This window comes from Puma concolor, chromosome A1 (assembly GCF_028749965.1).
Source record: "Puma concolor isolate L17-30 chromosome A1, mPumCon1.1.hap2, whole genome shotgun sequence".
Taxonomy (NCBI): domain Eukaryota; kingdom Metazoa; phylum Chordata; class Mammalia; order Carnivora; family Felidae; genus Puma; species Puma concolor.
The window spans coordinates 37,979,810-38,002,215 of NC_141667.1; the positions used below are offsets into that span (position 1 = coordinate 37,979,810).

The window sequence follows — 22,406 nt, forward strand, 5'->3', positions numbered from 1 at the left end:
GTTGAGTGACAGCTTTTTAATATTAAAAAAAGCATAGCAAAGAACTGATGTTTGAATTCAGACAGTTTTACCACTTACTTGCCATGTGTAATTTTTTTTTGTTTGTTTATTTTTGAGAGACAGAGAGAGAGAACGAGAAAGCAGGGGAGAGACAGAGAGAGAGAGACAGGACCTGAAGTGGGGGCTCTGCGTGACAGCAGAGAGCCGATATGGGGCTCGAACTCATGAACCACAAGATCAAGACCTGAGCCCAAGTTGGACACTTAAACCAACTGTGCCACCCAGCCGCCCCTTAATTACTTAAATAATTTGGGCAAATTGTTTGATTTCTCTTAGCTTTGGCTTCCCCATCTTTAAAATAGGGATAATAGTTGATTGGTTTGAAGGTGATATGAAGTGTATAAATATTACATAATATAACACTCAGGGGAGATATCCAGATTATATTACAAAGCCAATATAATTATTATTATAATTGTATTATTTTTCTGAAGGTACATAGTAATCAATAATGGAATGACTTGGCTTAAATTATGTGCCTTTGAAATAGAATGGAAACAATAGTTTCACAGATGCTTTCTCATAGCTCTCTACCCATCTTGCCCCAGTTGTCCATGGAAGTCCCAGTAATGGCTTGCATAGTCTGGTAGGGCAGGGAAGAGAAAATAGTCACATTGTTAACAGCCTTTAATAACGATCTATAGGTCCCTACAAAACTTACACGTTAAGGAACCTAGCTGTCCGGAATTTTCGGGGGCAGAAAAAAAAAAAAAAAAAACATTGGCACCTCTGGAGTCAAGTGGGAGAATTCCAGAGAAGGAATTTGAGTTTGAAAACATTCTATTCAGTCACTGACTCATTCTGTTACCTTAAATGCATTCCTTATCCTTTTTATGTCCTACTTTCTCATGTCTAAACAAAGATGATTTTATTATTACAGATGTCAAAATAGTTTGAGGAAGGTTTAGAAATGATTATTTAAAGAACAACGAAAAGAGAAAACAATTCATTCATACAGCTGGGACGATCCTCAAAGAGCATCTGCAGACCTTCACTTTAGAACTAAAGCAACCATGGGTTAGTTAAAAGGGATCAATAGCTAGTTGGTAGTTGGGTCTAGATTTTATGTGCTTTGTCTACTGTCCTACATTTCTGTTTTTCACTTGGGTATATATATCTCTTTGATCGGGCCTGTGATGTCGTAATGATGATTTAATAGATATTGGCATGAAACCTGAAAACATTTTGGCTTGGGTAAATTTAGCCAGAAACAGAAATTGAAAGTGTTCAAATGCCTAAACACTAATCAAGATACAAACTGGTAAAAAAAAAAAAAAATCTCTTAGAAAATGATGTGTTTGACTGCATAATCCTGTCTTAAAGCATTATGCAACGTGTGTTCATTCGTTCAATTCAAATTACATTCTCTTGAATCAAAGCTGACTGCCTTGTAGTGTCAACACCACCTAAGCCATTGGATCCATTAAATTGAGTTATTCACTTCCTTGTTTTCATAAACAGAATGCCCTAATTTACTTTCCTCTTAAAGATTTAGTAAAATGCTCCCGTCCATGACACTGAGATACTGCATGATACTGTGTGCACTTTGTGGATTTTTGGGGATCTCCCCTTCTAGGTGGTGGTTAGCTATTACTTTTTTGCTTTAATGCTCACTTTTATTTTTAATACTCCTTTTCTCCATAAGTTTGCTTCAAGGAATACATTATCTACAGGGAAAAACTAATTGAGTTGATTCAGTAGCAAATAACTTTGGATCAGTAATCCTCTGAATGAGGGTTTAAGAAATTGAAATACTGGCTTTAATAGAGGGGTTTACTCTTCACCTCAGAGTATGAGGTTATTGACAGAAGAGACTCCAGATAAACGGTCAAAGTCTCAACCAATGTGATGAAACAGTAATTAAAACAAATTTATATTAAACCTGTTTCTTAATCTGTGGTCCCACTTGATAAACACAAAAATCTCACACCCTCCTCAATGCTACTTGAAAGTGAAACAAGGCAAAATTTGTAATTAAAACAAAGTAATGAGGCAAACCTGTTTTGTTTCAAATCTAATCCACATTCGTCTCCTCTCACCTTCCAGAATTATTAGTAAAGCCTTATGTCTATTGAGAGTCTTTGAGACTATGCTGTGAACACATATCACTCTCGACTCACTGCACTCAAGGTCTAAACACAGTGCAGATGTTTCTTTGCAAATAAAGTAGTGACTTTGATATCTATCAGTTAAAGATCGTGTTCTCACTGTACTGACACAATATTATGAAAACTTGGCTCAAGATCTTTTATCGTGTACTCAGTCAGTTGTCAGAATGCTCATTTCCTTTTGCAGAAACTGATAACAGGTTTCTGTTATTTGTTGGGAATATTTTACACTTTTTATATTTTATACAGTGTCAATGAGAGTATTATAGGACCATAATTAATGAATTGGTGAAGCATTTGGTAACAAACAGCGGTCTCACAGATGCCCAGTAATTGTCAATGAACAAAGTAGAATAAATGGCTGTGTGTTATATTATATACACAAAGATCTGTATTTTTAGGGAAAAATCCTAAATTTATTAAAATATTTTTTTCTGGAGAAAACAAATAATGAATAAAAAAAGCTGTGGAATAATTTAGTGTTTTCTGTGCATTTAACTTGCTTAGTATTATTTAATGGAATTAATTTATGGAAGAAGAAGAATTGTGAGACTTAATATCATGTAAAAAATATACATTAGAGTAATATGGAGGTATGATTTTCAACCAGGGCTTTGGTTCAGTTTTTTTAATGACTTGATATTGAATTTTTTTATTGCACCAAATGTTCTTGTTTTAGCTTTTTCCCAGTATCTGCTTCCTGTTTGGGGAACAGTCTCTATCTGCAGTCTGTATTTCTCTAGGAGACACAAGTGTCTTTGAAGACGCCATTTAAAATTAAATCACATGTAAATCTGTGATAAATCACGTATACTTAATTTTGTCTGAGATTAACCAGAGCAGTAGTATGTGCTTCCTGAGTGATGGAAGCGATGTGGATATAATTTAACTTTTTTTAATAAAGGGTGTATTTTTTTTTGGTTACCATGCCTTGAATTGTCCATATTTCTTTGCAGATAATACGTATGTGTCAAGTTCAGAAAATGATGAAGACGTATTAGTTACTACGGAGCCAATTCCAATAATTTTCCACCGGATAGCAACAGGTAATAGGAATATACTGTTTTTTTAAACTCTAGATTAATGTTTTCTTGGCTATAGGTAGCTTTATTTATTTATTTTTGTTCTTTTAGCCCATGTAACAGATATTTATCGTTAGCATCTATAAATCTGGTGTCCCATACAAATTTTCTGTCTAACTTGCATTAGTTTGTTTTTCAACAGTTTTTTAAACACATAAATTTACACTACTTTAAAAAAGCCCTGTTTAAATGCATTGTGTTGATATTCGCTCTTATGAAAATATTCCATGCATAATGACACTGGTAGACAAAATGAATATTTAAAAAGCTTACTTAAGGCAATGTAGATCCCACAAAATACATAAACGAGAGCTGAAGGGGTCTGTATAGTGGCACTTTGGTTTGACCATATTTTGATGGGCAATGAAAAAATCAGAATAGCTTATATATCATGTAACTTCCTAACATAATATAATTATAAAACATTCCTTAATCTTTTGGCAAAGAGAGAATCACCAGAGGCGTGTTTTTATACTGAAACTTATAAATATTTGATAAATAGCCTGCTGAAAACTAAAGTGATGTTTTATAAATGATGTTTTATAACTTTCTTTCAGAATTAAGGAAGACAAATGACATTAACTGTTGCTTATCCATAAAATCAAAATTACAGAAGGAAAATGGAGAGGTATGGAGGTTACATTTCGTATTTTATACTTTATTCAAAACAGAATACATTGTAAACTTACCTTGTGTTTATAGTTAATATCATTGCTATTTAGGTTAAGACTGTAGGGGCGCCTGGGTGGCTCAGTCGGTTGAACTTCGGACTTCGGCTCAGGTCATGATCTCACGGTCCGTGAGTTCGAGCCCTGCATTGGACTCTTTGCTGACAGCTCAGAGTTGGAGCCTGCTTCGGATTCTGTGTCTCCCTCTCTCTCTGCCCCTCCCCCATTCATGCTCTGTCTCTCTCTGTCTCAAAAATAAATTAACATTTAAAAAAATTAAAAAAAAAAAAAAAGACTGCATATAGTGTATGAAGCACAGGCTTGTGGCCAAGAGACTTAAGTATAGGGAAGGGTAGTGACCTAGAATTAACCCTGAGAAGGAAGCTGCCTTTAACAGAAAAAATGTCTGGCTTAAATCTAAATCAAGTGCACACAAAGCTTAACTTATTCTCTGTATTTGGTCAAGTAATGTAGTTGACTGAGGAGCATCTTCTCTAACTTACAGTTCTAACAGCTGCATGTGGAACCCTTACCATTTCATTTGTAAAAGGTGATCTCTTTACCTAAGGTAGCAAAGAGAAGGGGTATATAGTCTTATTATTAGTGGCCAATGTTAAAACAACATCAATGACAAATTCCTGCTACCCCTTCCTCACCTTTAAAAAATCTGCTAGAATCAGTCAATAAACACTGGGGTGTTAAAAAAAACAAGATGAGTGCAACGGGACTGACAGTTTTTTGCTTTTCAAACTACGCACCCGGAACAAACCCCCCCCGCCCCCCACCCCTTAGTATTGTATTGTTCCCTCTACTCTCCTTCATCCACAGTGAGAACCACAGATTTATCAATACTGGCCCCCAAACCCAAATCTGTTAGCATTTTATAAAACCCAAATTCCCTTTTGTAGGTTTTTCGTTTTCCTTAAGAATTTGAAATTTGGTCTAGAAATTTAGAAACGATTCCAAAACATTGGGTTGATAGATTCCTGTGTCTAATGGGATTTGCCTTTCTCCTAATTATTTTAACAGAGCCGGCCGAGTATGGGAATATCATCATTAGTTACTTTAGGTAAAATTTTACTGTTTGAACTTCAGACACAAAGCATATGTGGTTCCATTAATTAGAAACTCAGACTTCAAGTTCAAGCATATTTAATTAAACATCCTTTTGAAATCTGAAATCTAAAGTAAATAATTTCTGTATGTAGAAAGTTCTCTTCATAATTTAATTCATATTTATTTTCATAATTTGATTTTTGTATTATTGGAGTTAGAGTGTCTTTTATTTCATACCATTATGTAGAGTTGGTAGTGGAAGTGAGCACGGTCAGGGATAAATAAATAATGCTGAGGAACTTTTTTTTTTTTCAATATTTATTTATTTTTGAGGGAGAGGGAGAGAGAGAGAGACAGACAGACAGACAGACAGACAGAGCATGAATGGGGCAGGGGCAGAGAGAGAGACACACACAGAATCCGAAGCAGGCTCCAGGCTCTGAGCTGTGAGCACAGAGCCCGATGCACGGCTCGAACTTGAAAACCACGAGATCACGACCTGATCCAAACTCTGAGTCTTAACTGACTGAACCACCCAGTCGCCCTAGTGCTGAAGAACTTTTTAATAAACAATTGAATCAGTATGAACTCAGAAACTACGAGATCATGACCTGAGCCGAACTCTGAGTCTTAACTGACAGAGCCACCCAGGCGCCCCAATGCTGAGGAACTTTTTAATAAACAATTGAATCAGTATGAACTTGTCAGATGTTTTTATCAGAACAAAACCAAAGTTGTAGTTGATGACACACAGTTTTATGTAAACATCAAATAGTATATTGTACAACTCAAAATCGATGAAATAGAACTTTTAAAAAAGATGTACAATAGAGCTTACTACACTGACAAAACTGTCTCTTACTGCCTTTTGTTTTTGGCTTGTACTACACCACACACGTTTTTTATATAAAATCCATGTGATAAGCAAGCACAAGACCTATCTATTATGGCCACTTGCTACTTTCTTTTCAAAAGAAGGTAAGCTAATCTGACCATTAAAATTCTTTTCTTAATCTGTTATTTAAGGAGTCAAGACAGAATAGTACAGTGGAAGAAGATTCTGAAGGTGATAATGATTCTGAAGAATTTTATTATGGAGGACAGGTAAGCACATCAGACCCGTCAAATACCCACTCGCAGAGTTCGCAGTAGCCCTTACGCCCTAGTGGAAATCTGTGCTTGTGATCTGAGAGACCTGTGTGTTAGCTCTGGAGCTAACTTGGAAACCTATATAATTTCTCCGTTTCTCATTTCTACATATTTTCAGAAATCAAGGTTACTTTTGCAACTCTTTGACTGTAATCACTCACACTGAAGTTGTCTTGCTTCATCACTGAGATTTTGCAGGCAGCAGCATTGTATCATAAAATAAAAGTTTTTTGACTTTTATATTTCTTAAGCATATTGGGCTCAGTCATTATTTTGAAATGATGACACTTCTAACAAAAGCATGGATGGATGGTTAGTTTTAAATAGAAGATGATTAACCTTTATCAATGTTGATGGTCCCTCATTACTGAGCATCCTTAATGTTTGTATTCATTGTCTTTTCCTCTTACACTGTTGTAAAGTGTTTGTTGAAAAATGTTGATGAAGAAACATCATAATTTATATATATATGAGAATGGCATAGCCGCATATATAAAAGAATTCACTATTTTTCCAGGATCATGTTAAAATTTTAAACCGTGGAGTTGATTTTAGGATTTGGCTATATAAGGCATCTTGTTCGTTTCTGTAAACTTTTTTAAAAAATTATTTTTAAGTTTATTTATTTTGAGAGAGAGAGAGAGAGAGAGAGAGAGAGATTGAGCTAGTGGGGGAAGGGCAGAGAGAGAGGGAGAGCGAGAATCCCAAGCAGGCTCCATCTCACAAACCATGAGATAATGACCTGAGCCAAAACCAGGGGTCAGACCCTTAACTGACTGAGCCACCCAGGTGCTCCATGTTTCTGTAAATTCCTTGATCAAAAAGCTTTGTTATGTTTGTTTGTTTTTTTTAATTAAAAAAAGTGTTTTTTTAATATTTATTCATTTTTTAAGAGAGAGAGAGAGAGAGCTCTCTTGTGAGCAGGAGAGGGGCAGAGAGAGAGGGAGACACAGAATTTGAAGCAGGCTCCAGGCTCCGAGCAGTCAGCACAGAGCCTGATGCGGGACTCAAACCTATGAATTGTGAGATCATGACCTGAGCCGAAATTGGACACTTAATTGACTGAGCCACCCTGGCACCCCTTGATCAAATAGCTTTGTAACTTGGATAGTATAATGGGAAGGTAGTATGTTAGAGTGGTGTTTTAAAGCCAAATTTATTATTGTGTAAAAGAATGCAAGTCAGTTTACTTTTCTGGAATCAAAAACCAGTAATTTATCAATGGAGCATAAACAAGGCTGCAGAGGCATGAACATATACATACAACTGGGCTTCTTCTCTCCAAGAATGCCCGTCCAGCAATGGGATACTTTTCCTAATGATTCTCTAACCAGTGTTGCACTTCAACATTATGCAAAATAATCCTTCCAGTTTGGATTTTTGTTTACACAGCTAGTATTTGCAGAGGGGAAGTAAATGCTTTTTCTCAGTATAGATATTCAGTCTAGAAGTTTTCAGATTATCTGCCAGCCACTACTTGGTTATTTTTAACATTGATCTTTTCCCCATATCAAGGTAGTCTAATTTTCCTTTCAAGCATAGTAAGTTATACTAGACATAGGTGAACCTATGAACTTTAGCGAATATACTGCTGTATTCTCTATTTTTCAGTGAGAAATGTCTATGGCACAACCGGCAGGGTAACACCTGTCCAAGAGATGGTTTGTATTTGATTCTTTTGATTCTCTTCACCATCCCTAAGTCATTTCTAAACCATCCCTTTCCATCAGGTGAACTATGACGGGGAACTGCACAAGCACCCACAGCTTGAAGCTGATTTGTCAGCAGTGAGAGAGATATATGGGCCACATGCAGTTTCTCTCAGGTAAATAAATACCTCTCGTGAATAAAAATCGAAACAATTTGCTAAGCCAGTCATTGGGATTTTTCTGTTGCGTTGTTTAAGTGGAAGTATTCTTGGGCTTAATTATATATGAAAGTTCTGAGGACATTCTGCTGTGTTTTTACTTACACAAGATAGTATGTTTATGGCTGTAAGGATTTTTGTTTTGTTTTGTTTTGGGTACATGTGGTTTAAGGGTACATTGATGCATTAAAAAATTAGTTAATTTGGAGAGTTAGTTGGATAAAATATCAGTCTTAAATAGTGTCGTAATCAAATTCTGTAATAGATTTACCCAGCTGGGTCCGTGCTGTTAATCATAAATCAAGGGCACATGCACGTGAACAATAAAAGTCAATAATGCATTAACCACTGAGGTCCAGAGATCACACTGTGATGTGATCTGACCCCAAAAAAAGAAAGGAAAAAAGGGACATAAATTTGCAGAGTGTTTGTTTGAATGATAATGTAGTTTATCTTTCAGTTACTTAATATATAATTTGGTGATAAATTTTGGACCATTATTTATTGCTTTTAATTATTCAGAAGACCCCACTATCCTTACTTTTTTTTTTTTCTCCTTCATTTAAAAAAGAAACTCTTTCCTGCCACTATCTTAGTTTCCCTCCATGAATCAGATTATTTCAGATTCTTTCTCTTTGCCTAACGAGCAGCCTTCAACTTGCGGTGGAATTCCAGAGCCCTATCCCAGCCTGCCCTGGGTTCCCACCTTGCCCACCCAAACCACAAATGTCCCCATCCTCCAGTTCTCTGTGATCCCTCTTGACCCTGGGCATTTATCTGAACTTGTTTCTTACCAAGAGATGCTTCACTCTCAACCCCACTGCTGTTGTTATTCAAGCCACAGTCCAAAGGCCACCTACTCCTTGAGCCTTCTTTGAATCTCCACTGCAGGTTAGTTGTTCTGTCCTTCAGACTCCCATCACATTTGGCTCTATCCTCATTTATTATACTTCTCATATCCTGTCATTATTGCTTTACTTCCCCTCCTCATCCTAACTTATGTTACTGCTGGGACAGTGCAGTTGGTTTTTAAAGTTTATTTATTTTGAGAGAGAGAGTGTATGCGCCGGTGCATGGGAGGTGGGGGGGGGGGGGAGAGAGAGAATCCCAAGCAGGCTCCTTGCTGTCGGCTGCGAGTTTGGCCCAGGGCTCGATCCCACAAACCGTGAAGTCATGACCTGAGCCGAAACCAAGAGTCAGACACTCAACTGACTAAGCCACCCAGGTGCCCCTGGGACAGCGCACTTTTTGTTGTTTGCTTTATTTTGTTTTGTTTTGGTTTTTAACCATGCTTGTATTTTGGTACTTAATATAGCACAGGGGACTATGTGAAATATGGGCTAATGGATTCTTGATCAGTTCCAGTGACATCCATGAAAGATGTTCACATTATCTGGTTGCATTCTCTTCCATGGACATACCCAGATTTTGAGAGAGCAAACAAATACTTTAAGTTGGAAAGTACCACACAACTAAAATTTATAATTGTCAAGTGTTTCATTTTAACTTCAGAAACAAACTCACCACCACCTGCAGCCTAAATAAGCTGGGGTTGTATGCACAGATCCACTCTTTCCCACTCCCAGAGCTCTGGTAGGTTGCAGTTGAGTGAGAATGATTGGGATTATATTTGGAAAAGCAAATATTTGCAATTTTCAAGGTTTTAGCAAATGAGCTGCAATTATATCTCAGTTGATCTCTGCTATGGCTCCAGGCTAGGGAATGTGGATATTCAGTAAGTGTGTTAGAACGAATAAATGAAGAAGGCATTAGGGATTTAATCAAAAAATAATCCAAAACAATGACTAATGTTTTAACTTGAGTCAGAATTTGCTTAACAGCTTAAAACTTTGATCACAGTGATTTAATCCCCTCCCCCACTAAAAAAATGGATACAATTAATCATAGAATACAACATGCAATTCAACTTCTTTTCATTTGAAATACGTATTTTGGGGGAGGATTACCTTAGCACATGTTGATTGCTCATATAGTGAAGGATTTTTTAAATACATAGTTCCATGCTGTCTAAGCTCTAACTATACTGTTATGTGTGTGTGTGTGTGTATATATATATGTGTGTGTGTGTGTGAATTTGTTTGTTTCTTCAGCAAGAATTTATTCAGTACCAATGATCATCTCTATTAGTATTTTCCATTATTAATAAAATTAAAATTATTGATAATTTATCAACTCTTGAAATTGGATAAATATTTGGAATTTCATTCAAATGAAATATCTAAAGTCACAGAGTTTGATTTTGTTTCCCTCTTCCGTATTTCACTTACAAGTTTTGATTCAATTTGAATCTTCATGAATATAAGCCATGTTCCTGCCTGCTGTAGACTTACTCTATCTACAGAGGATGTTTCCCGAATATATAACCTCCCAGAGGCCTCATGGTATAAAGTATGAATCACAGCAGGACTAATCTGATTTACTTGAAATAAATACGAATGAATTTACTGTGTAGGATCAAATACTAAGGCTTGGGCACATGGCAAAGGCAGTAGTTAGGCATAAGGTCCTGGAATCTTCTTCCTTGCAAAGTTCTTAGTCTGTTGAAAACAGACTGTTCTAATTAGGTGTTCTTTTACTTAATTGAGGTTTATAAGAACTTAATGGAGTTTGAAGAACAAAAGTACCTCTATATACATAATAGGCTATTTGGTGTCATTTTTTTTTTATGTGACACCTAATGAGAAAGGCAGCTAACCACATCTAAGTTCTCTTCAAGAGATGGAAATAACTAGGATTGCTTCACTTGAGACAAAACCTCTTAAAGTCAGTTGAAGGAGGATATAGAAACAGAAACTAATGACCAGTTTATTACTTAAGTAAGTAATTTCTGCTGTACATGGCCATATCATTCAAAAGCAGAATCCTGGCTATATCAAACTGTGATTCTAAACACTGGTGACAATTCCAATCCATAGGCTCTTGTATTGGAAGTGAGTTAGGTCTCTGGGAAAGGCACAAAAAACTATTAGTTTATCAGCCTGAATGAACATGTCTCATCTTGAATAATTCAGCAAAATGAAGATATATTTATGTTTTTCATTATAAATTTTCTCCTATAGTCCTGTATTTACAAAAAAAAAAAAAGGATTTGATCAGTGCCATCTGAAAACACTTTGAGATTAATATTTTTAGAAAGGTGAAGCGAATTACAAGTCACAAAATTCTCATTTAGTCAGGAATGAAATGATTCTGACAATTTGCTTAGGGTGCTTCAAACTTCCAGCCCCTGTGAAATAACCTTTGCTTTATAATTATACCATCTTCTGCTTTAAAAGGTGAAGCCACAGGAGTAATATAAAACCTTTTAAAAATAAAATCTTTTGATTGTGCCTGATGTTTAATGAAGGTTGGAAGATTGCAAGACTGTGACTCTTCTGAGTTTTGATTACTTTCTGGGGATGGACAGTTGTAACAGGGCCTTTGGGAATTGAGCTTCTAGAGGACAGGGCGTTCTGAGGAGTTTTTAAGGTTTGAGGTGATGACGCTACAGTATTCAGGCTCACATACCTCCTTAAGGGAAAAAGAGGGAGACAGAGAAAGGAGAGGAGAGGGGGAGGGAAGGGGAAAAAACCCCACATAAATTGGTACAGACCACTTTCTCTGGGTTTATGTATTTCCATTTGTAGTGACCAGTAAGACCACTTACTGATCTGGTTCCTGCCCTCCGGCATATGGCAGAATTTTATTTCCCTGCCCCTTTTAATACCATGTGTGGGCACAGCTAGTTTTGGCTAGTGAAGTGTGAGCAGAGGTACCAAAGCAGGGTTTCCTGTTTCCCCCCTGACTCCATCACTCCGGGCTCCTTGGTGACCACAGTGAAGTAGCATCTCTTCTCCGCCCTCTGGTTCCATAGTAACTATGTAGTGTGAGTGAGATACAAATCTTTTTTTGCATTAAACCACTGCCATTTGAAGAAGTTTATTACTACAACATACTTAACCTACGTTGAAGTACGTCATTCATCAAAAGGTCTGGCGTGGACGTTTGCAGTGTCCTTTCCAGAATGTTAATTCTCCCAGCCCCACCTCTAGAGCCTTCAGAAAAATGGTCTGACTGAAAAGCAGGGAAAGTGATGACAGGAGGCACATAGAAGAAACAAAGAGGAGAGTATTTTCCAAAAACGCTGGCCATAATCTAGATGAAAAGCTTCAGAATGTCACCTCCCAGACAGTCACTTGTACTTTCTTCAAGCAAAACCAAGATTTTTTTAAGCTGAGGGGGAGTTGTAGCAACTGTAACCTCTTACACACTATCACTTTATATGGGCTTCCTTTTTTAATCTGGAGCTAGTTTTTAAATTCTCTCAGTCCTGTTGCCTTTTAGAGAAACTTCAGAACACTTTGGATACAATCTTGCAAATGCTTTCATCTGCCAAGATTTCTTTCTGACTACTGAGTTTGCATATTTCTTGGCCCATTCACAAACATCTCTCCCACACTGAGCAAAAAACACACATTGAGTAGGCATGCAGAGACAGACATGCAAGCTGTTGAGTTTCAGATGTCATAAGAAGGTGTATGTTTCTTCACAAAATATGTTTCTTCTCAAAATATAACTGACCAGTCATTGGCTACAAGAATTAACTAGTGATAGAGTTTTATTTCCCAAGGACATGTGGTAAAGTTTCGTGTATGCATGTGTACATGTAATTCCCTTGACAGCTAATAAGGGAAGGTTAAGATATCTAGAATATATTTTTATAACCTGCACAATCACTAATTTTGATCAAATAGTATTATAAAACATCATGACAGTATAATGAATAAGCTATATATAGTTTTACAGAGAATGAAGGACCAGCATAGACGGTCTGACATTTAATATATTGATTATGTAATGTATGTTGTATCTCATTAAAAAGGATGCTGTCTTGGTTAGTTCCATTAAAAAATAAAAGGACGAATTGCCAAGATTTCATGTAGTGCCCTCAAAAATACACATTCATAGAAAAATATATTTCATACATATGTTCTTAAATGAACTGTCACGTGTTAAGTACCTAACATCAAATGACCAGATTTCTGCCCAAAGAGTAGCTCAGAGGTCTGAAAAAAATTGTGGAATAGTCCTTTCTCAGTTCCAGGGTGTAACAACTACATCAGATCATTTCTGTGTTGTTCCCCTTATCTTGAAAAAGTATTCAGGTTCAATTTGATGTGATCTTTCCACAGTGAATAAATATAGGCAGTGCATGAAATTATTTTGAGTTATTATAAACCCAATACAGCATTCAGGACACAATCAGATATCTGGCTTCACAATTCAAGTTGCATTCATATTTCAGGCTTTTGACTTGATTCTGCATTTGCTATTCATGAGATCCGGGGCAACTGAAAGTTATTCAGATATAGAAGCAATCCTGATGACTGGGTCGCTGCATCTGGACAAACTGTAATCACGCTTTGTCATCTCACAGCGGGAAATGTGAAATTACTGGCATTATATAAAGAGGGCATCACAACGGAAATTGGTTTGCATATATGCAGAGCTGTTGTGAATTCTCTGAAGTGTGGCATAAAAACAAAAAGTGTAACTATTTACAGATCTACACCTGCAGAATCCACTTAATTGCAAACCTTTAATGCCTCTGCCTCCTTAGAATTCTGTATTTGTGCTCTGTGGTGGTGAAGGAAAGCACTTGTAAACCTTTATTTCCTTCTTTTTGTTGTTGTTGAAATAAATTGATAGTATTAGACATTAACCACAAAAGTATGGAAGAAATCATATAAAGAATATTTTAAAATTCACATATTAAAGGTTTTAAAAGAATACATGCCACTGTCTCATCATAACTGTGTGATAAATTCTGCTGAAGTCTGGAAAACTCTGAAGAAAGCAGCTGTGGGTAAGGTTCTTCCTGGTGTTTGTTGTCTGTGATTCCCTTCTCTGCCTCTGAGTGCACCAGAGTCTTACCATTGTAACTAAATCCAGACAGAAGTTATTCTCCCTTGTGAAAAATGGCAATGACGAGAGGAAACAAATGCCTGGTGATGATGAGGATGTGGGAAATGGTCACTGTGATAGCCTGCTGTGATTGCAGATGGCCCTAACTTTTTAAAATAGTAATTAAGTAACATACACAGTTAGTGTGTATAGTACTAAAAAACACATATACTTAACATATATAGTTAAATAACATACATAGTTAGATATATATAGTTATATATATATGTATTGTTATACATAGTGTATGTATATATAATTGCATAGTTTTCTATGCAATTGTATTCTGTTTCCTATTCTATTCTATATAGTTATTATATATATAGTTCTATTTGAATATACTTCTATTATTTATTTCACTCAGTAATTCTAGAAATTATTCTATGAGAAGACAGATGCACATAGATTTTTATCTAGAGACTTTTTTTATCCATATTTATAGTGTAAAAAACATCAACAGCAACCGAATAATTGTATAATTGTTTTATTATACAATTGTATTTATACAAATACAACCATTTTTTTTTATAATTTTGAAGAGGATTTTATCATATAGAAAAACACTCATTTTAGAAGAAGTGATAGAGAAGGACAAAAATTTTTGTATACCACATTATCTTTGTACATATATTTCCATATATATATCTTTATGGAATGAGATGTAAAAATAATTGTCTCTGAGTTGTAGTATGACACATTGCTTTTTGTTTGTTTTTCTGTTTCTGACATTTTATGAAATGAGCCTATACTACCTTTATAATCAGAAAAAATAATGTTTTTAGAAAACATAACATTTTTTACAAAATAAGTTTTACCCACAATCTATAGTTAACATGTAAATACTTTTTTCTTTTCTTTTTTCTTCTTTTTTTTTTTTTTTTTTTTTTTACTTTTTTGGTATTTCTGTTTTACTTAAAAACATTTTTTCATTTTGATGTATTTTTGGTAATCTGCTTGCTCCAAATAGTCCATTTTGGAACATTTCCCTCAGGGTAGTAAATATTTTTATATCAACTTCTTGAATATTGGGTAAAAAAATTGTTTTAATCATACCAGTGTGCTATAGTTTATTTCTTTCCTTATTATTCAATATTCATTTCTTTCCCCAATTTCTGCACCTAACAAATATCCTCCTGGGCAAAGGTTCCTACATATCTGTTACAATTTTCACCCCACTTAAACATCTATTGAACATCATTAATAATTGATCCTCATCATTACATTTAGTGGTTCTTCCTTTTAACTTACCTAACAAAAGGTACTGGACTTTTATGTTTATGAATAATTTGCTGACGTTTAAGGTCCACAAATTATGACCACTGGGTCAAGGGTCCTGTTTTTGAATAGCCTGTGAGCCATAGATAGTGTTTGCTTTTTAAAAGGTTTAAAGAACAAAAACAAAGAGGAATATGTGACAGAGACCAGAAAAGGCCTGAAAACTAAAATACTGTCATGACCTTTGCACAGAAACTTTACTGACTCCTGAACCAGAGGCATTAAAGAGATGGTTTATTTCCTTGGTCCTTATTCTTTTAAAAAAAAAAAAATAATAATGTTTATTTATTTTTGAGACAGAGAGAGACAGAGCATGAACAGGAGAGGGGCAGAGAGCGAGGGAGACACAGAATCTGAAATGGGCTCCAGGCTCTGAGCCCGACATGGGGCTCGAACTCACAGACCGTGAGATCATGACCTGAGCCGAAGTCGGACGCTTAACCGACTGAGCCACCCAGGCGCCCCTCCTTGGTCCTTATTCTTGCTATAGTGTCTGTGTAATTTCATAAATAAATGGGTAGATCTTTGTATCTAAGTGTGCATGTCAAATCATGTCCTAATTTGCATAAGGTTATATTCTTATCCTTTATGAATAACACAGATGTTTTGATCCATGCAGTGTTTTTGAAAAATTAATTACTATGTGAATCATTTTTATCCCTTTTGTTCTTTATGTAATCTAAAAATATTATATGAAAGAACAAAAAGTATAATTTCATAAACAATGAAAACGTGGTCAGGGTTTTGATATATTTTTAAGGGGGCAATGGAGAAACTACAGAGGCTAAGTTTTTATATTGTAATATGCTGCTTTTTGTGTGTCACAGACATCAAACATCACAAACCCCTTTGATTCCTTTATCCGTCAAATTACAAAAAAACATTTAATCATTAAAGATGTCTTCTCTGAACCCCATACAAGTGCCACAGTTGTGTATTATGTTAGCTTTACTTGAATATATAATACACAGAAATTGTCATTGAGTACTTACTATGTGCCAGATACTATACACAGCTTTGAAATTGGACATGAATTCAATGCCTGACTTTCCCACTGACTCCTTATCTGCTCCTTGGTATCTGATTTCAAGACTCTAAACCTCAATTTCTTCATTTACCAATGAGGATAATAATCGTATCCTTGTCATAAGGCTTTGAGGACCTAATGAGAACATCCATTAATAATTGACTTGGTTTCCAACAGAGTGATAGTGTATTGAATATTGAACTGATTGATCACCTGCATAAATAAATAGAATATATGTGTTTAAACCTCGGCTATCTACAAAGTGATGATGGGTAAGTTAGGGACTCAGTTAATGCATATAGGAGTTAGAGGTGGTAGGTAGTATCTATAGTGCGCTATGATCACATGTAGGTAAAATCCTTAGGTTAATTTCTGGCACATAAGTGCTTAATGTTTATCATTTCAGTTATCTGTATAATTCTATCCCGCACTGTGTATAACCTTTGTGACTTTGTAATTTTGTAAAAATATAAAAAATACAGATACGTGTATAGAGAGAATATGGAAAAGCTGTTGTTTTTTATATTCTTTAATTAACTTTAAAAAACTCTGCTGGTTTCCGCACTACCTGGGCTGGAGAAAAGGTAGTTTTCAGAACGTCTTCATGTGGCACATACTATTGTTACTTGCTTTCATTTTGATGTATCAGACTTTTAGAGCTGCCTGTCAGAACGTAATGACATTTAAGTGGCAGAACACCTGGGTCCGTTTCAGAACCACTGATGTTTAGCATGGAAGAAAAAAATTGTGGACACGCTGTTGTGACAGTAAATTATTTCCCCACCCCTTCAGAAACTCCTTTTTGAAGTGCCTTCGAAGCAGCTCTTCAGAGAGCACAATGAAAACCAAGTGGTCATATGAGAAGATTGCTTAATTTGCCACAGAGAAATGGGGATGTTTGAACTTACGAAGCAAACAAGTCTTGAATTTATGTATGCAAGTGTTTGTACATATAAATAGAAAGATGTCTAGATGGTATAAATAGTCTCAGAAGACAGCAGTCCCACTCCATGGAGTTAGTTAATTCATGTCCCCGGTCACTTCTGAGCTGTTGGCAGAGATGAAGGATATGAGTTCTTAATTGAATTTTTGACTTAACCTTGCACACATTATCTTTTAAGGACAAGGTAAAAATTAGTGTGAATCTTTGCTTTCAGGGAATATGGAGCCATTGATGATGTAGATATTGACCTGCATATTGATGTTAGCTTTCTTGACGTAAGTATCACTTTATACAATATGATTGGTACATTTAAACACTTATTTTTACTGTCGGAAGAAATTTAATATTTGTTTCTCTTATTAGTTACATACTGATTTTGTTAAAGTGATTATAAAGAAATACTATGGCTGAAGAAACAGATTTGGCATACACATAAATCAATAAATCAATCAATCAATAAATAAATAAATATGTTTTATATATAGATATAAATACATACATATATATTTCATTGTTTCTTTTAATATATTCTGAAACTTATGGGCTCTTATTATAATATTTCATTATATCTTAAATTTTCACTTTAATTTTCAAATGTAGGAGGCAAAAATTAAGAATACTTTTTCTTTTCCAAACCAATAGGTTTTGAGGTAATTTGTGAGCCTTAAGATTTATGTATTTCTTCAAAATAAATCAAAAATTTTTTTTCATTTTGGGAAAACAATTAAGAATTTTAAAAGATGACTAATTCATCTTTTGACATGTTTTCACAGGAGGAGATTGCTGTGGCTTGGGAAGTAATTCGAACAGAACCTATAATTGTCCGACTACACTGTTCACTTACACAGTATTTAAATGGTCCAGGTTAGTTTTCCTTCTATGTATTATTTTAAATATGAATTAATTGTGCATTAAGCAAAATGTTCATCTGGTAATTATGAACATAATTGGCAGCTATCTTGATAATGGTATTTAAGTATACTTGCATCCTGACAAAGGTGGTTTATTGCTTTTGTAATTTAATGGAAACAGAAACATGTAACGTTTTAGTTTTAGATTTCAGAAGTTGACAAATTGCTGTGAAACAAACACAGTAAAACCTAAAAGAGAACTTTGCATACAAGCTCAGTAAGTATATTTTGGATTGCCCTTAGATTTAATTATTTTTGCCCCTGATTCTGAGATTTAATTTTAATGTTTACTTATCCCACCTCTGATTACTGATGAATTTAGTGTAACTATAAATATAACCTACTTCTATTTTTGAAAATAGAGATCTTAGTAATATTTTTGTTTTCCATTATCTTTTTTAAAATTTTTTTAATGTTTATTTTTGAGAGAGAGAGAGAGAGAGAGAGAGAGCCCAAGCATGAGCAGGGGATGGGCAGACACAAACACACACACACACACACACACAGAATCAGAAGCAGCCTCTAACCTCTGAGCTGTCAGCACAGAGCCCACCATGGGGCTTGAACCCATGAACCGTGAGATCATGACTTGATCTGAAGTCGGACACCTAACCACCCAGGCGCCTCTGTTTTCCACTGTCTTAAGGGATGATTTCGTTCTTTCTCAGGTGATAACTATTTACAACAAAGGATGCTGTTATTAAATCTTGACAAGACTTACTAGATTAAGATATATTTCCCATGCAAATACACATGCCTGTGCATGTATTCAGATGGGTGTGCACGTGTCTACACATGCATACACACACATACACTGTATCTACTCGTGTCTTCCAGTTATATACTGCCGCACAACAAACCACCCCAAAACTTAGTGGCTTAAAACAATTTACTGTCTCTCTCTGTTGTTTGAACTCAACTGGAGTCCCCCATGCTTTTGAAGTCAGATGGTGGGTGGAGCGTATGTCCGTTGAAAGGCTCTGCTGGGTTGGATGCCCAAGATGCTGGACTTTGAGATATCTAGTAATTGATGCATGTATCATCTTGGATATCAGCTGGGGCCTCTTGACTTGAGTGTTGACCTTGCATCCACATGGCCTCTTCATGTGGTTTAGGCTTCTTGTAGCATGATGACTGGCCATTGTCCAAAAGCAAGTGTTCCCAGAGACAGGATGCAGATGTTACCTGGAAGGAAGCACAGTGAATCTTCCACTGGATTGTATTGATCAAAGCAGTTGAAAACGCACCTAGAATCACTTCTTAAAAGTCATGGCCATCTTCACGTGTACTTTACTGTGATGTTGGCACGTTTTCCTTAGGCGTATTAAAGAACTTATATCTACTGTTAGTTCTTACATAAGAAAAATATCTGACCTTTCAAGTTGATGAATATACAGGAAGGTCTCTCATTTTGAAAAAGTTTCTGTTGAGTCAGTTCTTTTCTATTTTTGCATAATGAGACAATGATTTCTACTTCAGTAGCCAACGCTTCATGTAAGTAACACGACATGATTTAACACCAGGCAAAGACAAATAGATGTTACATATTTTTATTGTGATTATTTAAAAATGTATAAAAATGTAATAAGGAAGAAAAGGAATTACTCATAATTCCTCTATACTGAGAACACTGTAAATAGTTTGGTGTTTCTCTTTTCCGTGCACACATGGTTTGTTTTCATAAAGTTAACATTGAATTGTAGAATTACGCACCTTAATGTAGTGTCATGAAACTGTCTTCAACTCATTGAATTTCTAAGATAGAATAATTTTAATCTCTGCATAATATTCCACCTTCCAGGTGTATGTGTTTTTGCGGTTTTCCTAGATACTCTGCTGTATGGCTGTTTTTTCTTTCTTTAGGGATTTGATACATGGCCACTTGATTTTATTCTGATGGTGATTAGAATAAAAAGAAACTCTCATGTCTGACCTTTTTTTTTTTTAATTATCAGAGTTAGAAACAAAATTGGGTCAGTTCATCTCTGCTCACCCTATTCCGTCTGTGTGAGATGAAAATGTGGCATACTTTTATGTAATCTTACCAGTGTTACTCAATTTTTGAATATAATCTTGAATTTTAGGCAGAGATTTTTCCTTCTCAGTATCTCTTTAAAAATTTGTTATGTTTGCATGGTTTTATAAATGTTCTAACAATTATATTCTAATTCCTATTTAGATGATTTTATTGTTCAGTACCCATTCTTTGGTATTACAACTCATCTATAATTTAGTCTTCCTTTTTTCATTTTTGTCAGTTGATTTGCCTATTTAATAGTTTGTAAACCAAAGAGACATGAGGGTGATGCTTCCTTTTTTCATACCTGAGAATGACTCTCTGGTTTGTGAACAAGACAAATTTGACCTGGTAGAAGTTGATGGGGTCATAATAGTTGCCCTAAAAGAGGTAAAAATACTTCAGAGACCTCTGCCAGTTTGTGTCTGAAGTGTTTTAATTTTGTTCGTTTGTAAGACACCGGTTTTGGTGTTAAGTTTGTGTTTTGTTATGTGTACTTATTGGGCTATTTTTTCTTTTTTTCCTTAATGGTATCTTTTATGTATTTCTTTTTGATTGGTACACTTCAGTCTTAACTTACCTCAAGCAAGTTTTATGACTAATCCAACATGTAGACTGACCTAGTTAACAGTTCTTTTTGAAAGCATTTATTCCTAGGTTTTGGAAATGTATGAATAATACTTACTTGAGCTGTAATATTTGGCCAGGGCTAATCTGACAGTATATCTGTTCTTACACCTCCTAATCCACTCTAATATTAAGGATAAGGATTATTTTCATTGTACATGAAGAAATACACTTGAAATAAAAAGACGTGAGTGTTATAATTCTTATATTATGTATTTTCTTCACAGTTATTAGTGTCTAAGTCTAGTTTCTGATCTGAAGCACAAGACTGCTTTTAGGTTAAAGTGATAAACAGCCAACATTATTAAAACTGTTTTTCTGTGCACATCATCTCATCAATAGTACCTCTATGTTTACATGATGAGAGCATTAGAATAATTTCCAAATATCTTAAGCAGCCCTCACTTACTGCCTTTCCAATGTAATATTTACTTTTCCGTTAAAGGAAGATTTGTTTGTTGTTTAGTTTTATATATCAGTATAGTTGTGTGCTTTTTGTTTTTTTTTTTTTTTTTCTGCCTGAGGTCACTAATTTTAGCTAAATTTAATCATGAGTACTTGTTTGCTAATTGTTGGCTTAATGGGACTTTTATATTCCACTTTTAGTTATCAGAAGGCTATTTAAAATTTTTTATAAATATTAATCTAAAAACAATTTTAGATTTACCAAAAAATTGCGAAGGTAGTACAGCATCCCAATCCACTCCACATCTAGTTTCACGGTTTATTAACACCTACTGAACACATTAAATGCAATTAATTGTAATAGTAATGTAAGTTTTATCACTTGAATCTCGGAACATTTTTGGAAGTAACATCCTGTTGTTACTCTCTCTTTCAGTATATTCTAAATTTTTTTTTCAACGTTTTTTATTTATTTTTGGGACAGAGAGAGACAGAGCATGAACGGGGGAGGGGCAGAGAGAGAGGGAGACACAGAATCGGAAACAGGCTCCAGGCTCCCAGCCATCAGCTCAGAGCCCGACGCGGGGCTCGAACCCAGGGACCGCGAGATCGTGACCTGGCTGAAGTTGGACGCCTAACCGACTGCGCCACCCAGGCGCCCCAGTATATTCTAAAATTTGGGTCATTCAGATTTTATATCAATTGAGCCAATGTTTGTAACTTACATTTCCCTATAAGATTTATCATTTTGGTAAAATGTTGACGCTTATTTTCCAAGCGTTCATGGTATGAATAAGTTTGGGTCTTTGTGTCATTAGTTTGTAGGATTAATTTATATATTCTGGATGAACGTTTGTATCTATCATCTCTCTTTTCTCTATCTGTGTATCTTACACAATTTCTTCCAGTGATTATTTCAGTTCTTCTAGTGCATTTTAGATTTTTCTACATTTTAGTTTTAACCAGGTCCCTTTTGTTTGTCTGCCTCCATCTCCCCACTTTTTTCATCTGCCTGTGAAGAGATTGTGCCTTCTTAAATATTTTTTTATAAATTTTTTTAATGTTTATATATTTTTGAGACAGAGGGAGACAGAGCATGAGCGGGGGAGGGTCAGAGAGAGAGGGAGACAGAATCCAAAGCCGGCTCCAGGCTCCAGGCTCTGAGCTGTCGGCACAGAGCCCGACGCGGGGCTCAAACTCACAGACTGTGAGATCATGACCTGAGCCGAAGTTGGACACTCAACCGA

The 22,406-nt window shown here is 35.5% G+C and overlaps 1 protein-coding gene across 1 annotated transcript in view; it reads left to right on the plus strand.

Annotated features, from left to right (window-relative positions):
* PARP8 (poly(ADP-ribose) polymerase family member 8) overlaps positions 1 to 22,406 on the plus strand; it is a 183,114-nt gene that overhangs the window by 104,936 nt on the left and 55,772 nt on the right. The window contains exons 5-10 of the mRNA XM_086678542.1: positions 3,125 to 3,214; positions 3,808 to 3,878; positions 6,001 to 6,078; positions 7,854 to 7,948; positions 17,414 to 17,474; positions 17,973 to 18,063. Of these exons, the coding sequence (XP_086534668.1) occupies positions 3,125 to 3,214; positions 3,808 to 3,878; positions 6,001 to 6,078; positions 7,854 to 7,948; positions 17,414 to 17,474; positions 17,973 to 18,063 (486 nt within the window). The remainder of the gene's footprint in view (positions 1 to 3,124; positions 3,215 to 3,807; positions 3,879 to 6,000; positions 6,079 to 7,853; positions 7,949 to 17,413; positions 17,475 to 17,972; positions 18,064 to 22,406) is intronic.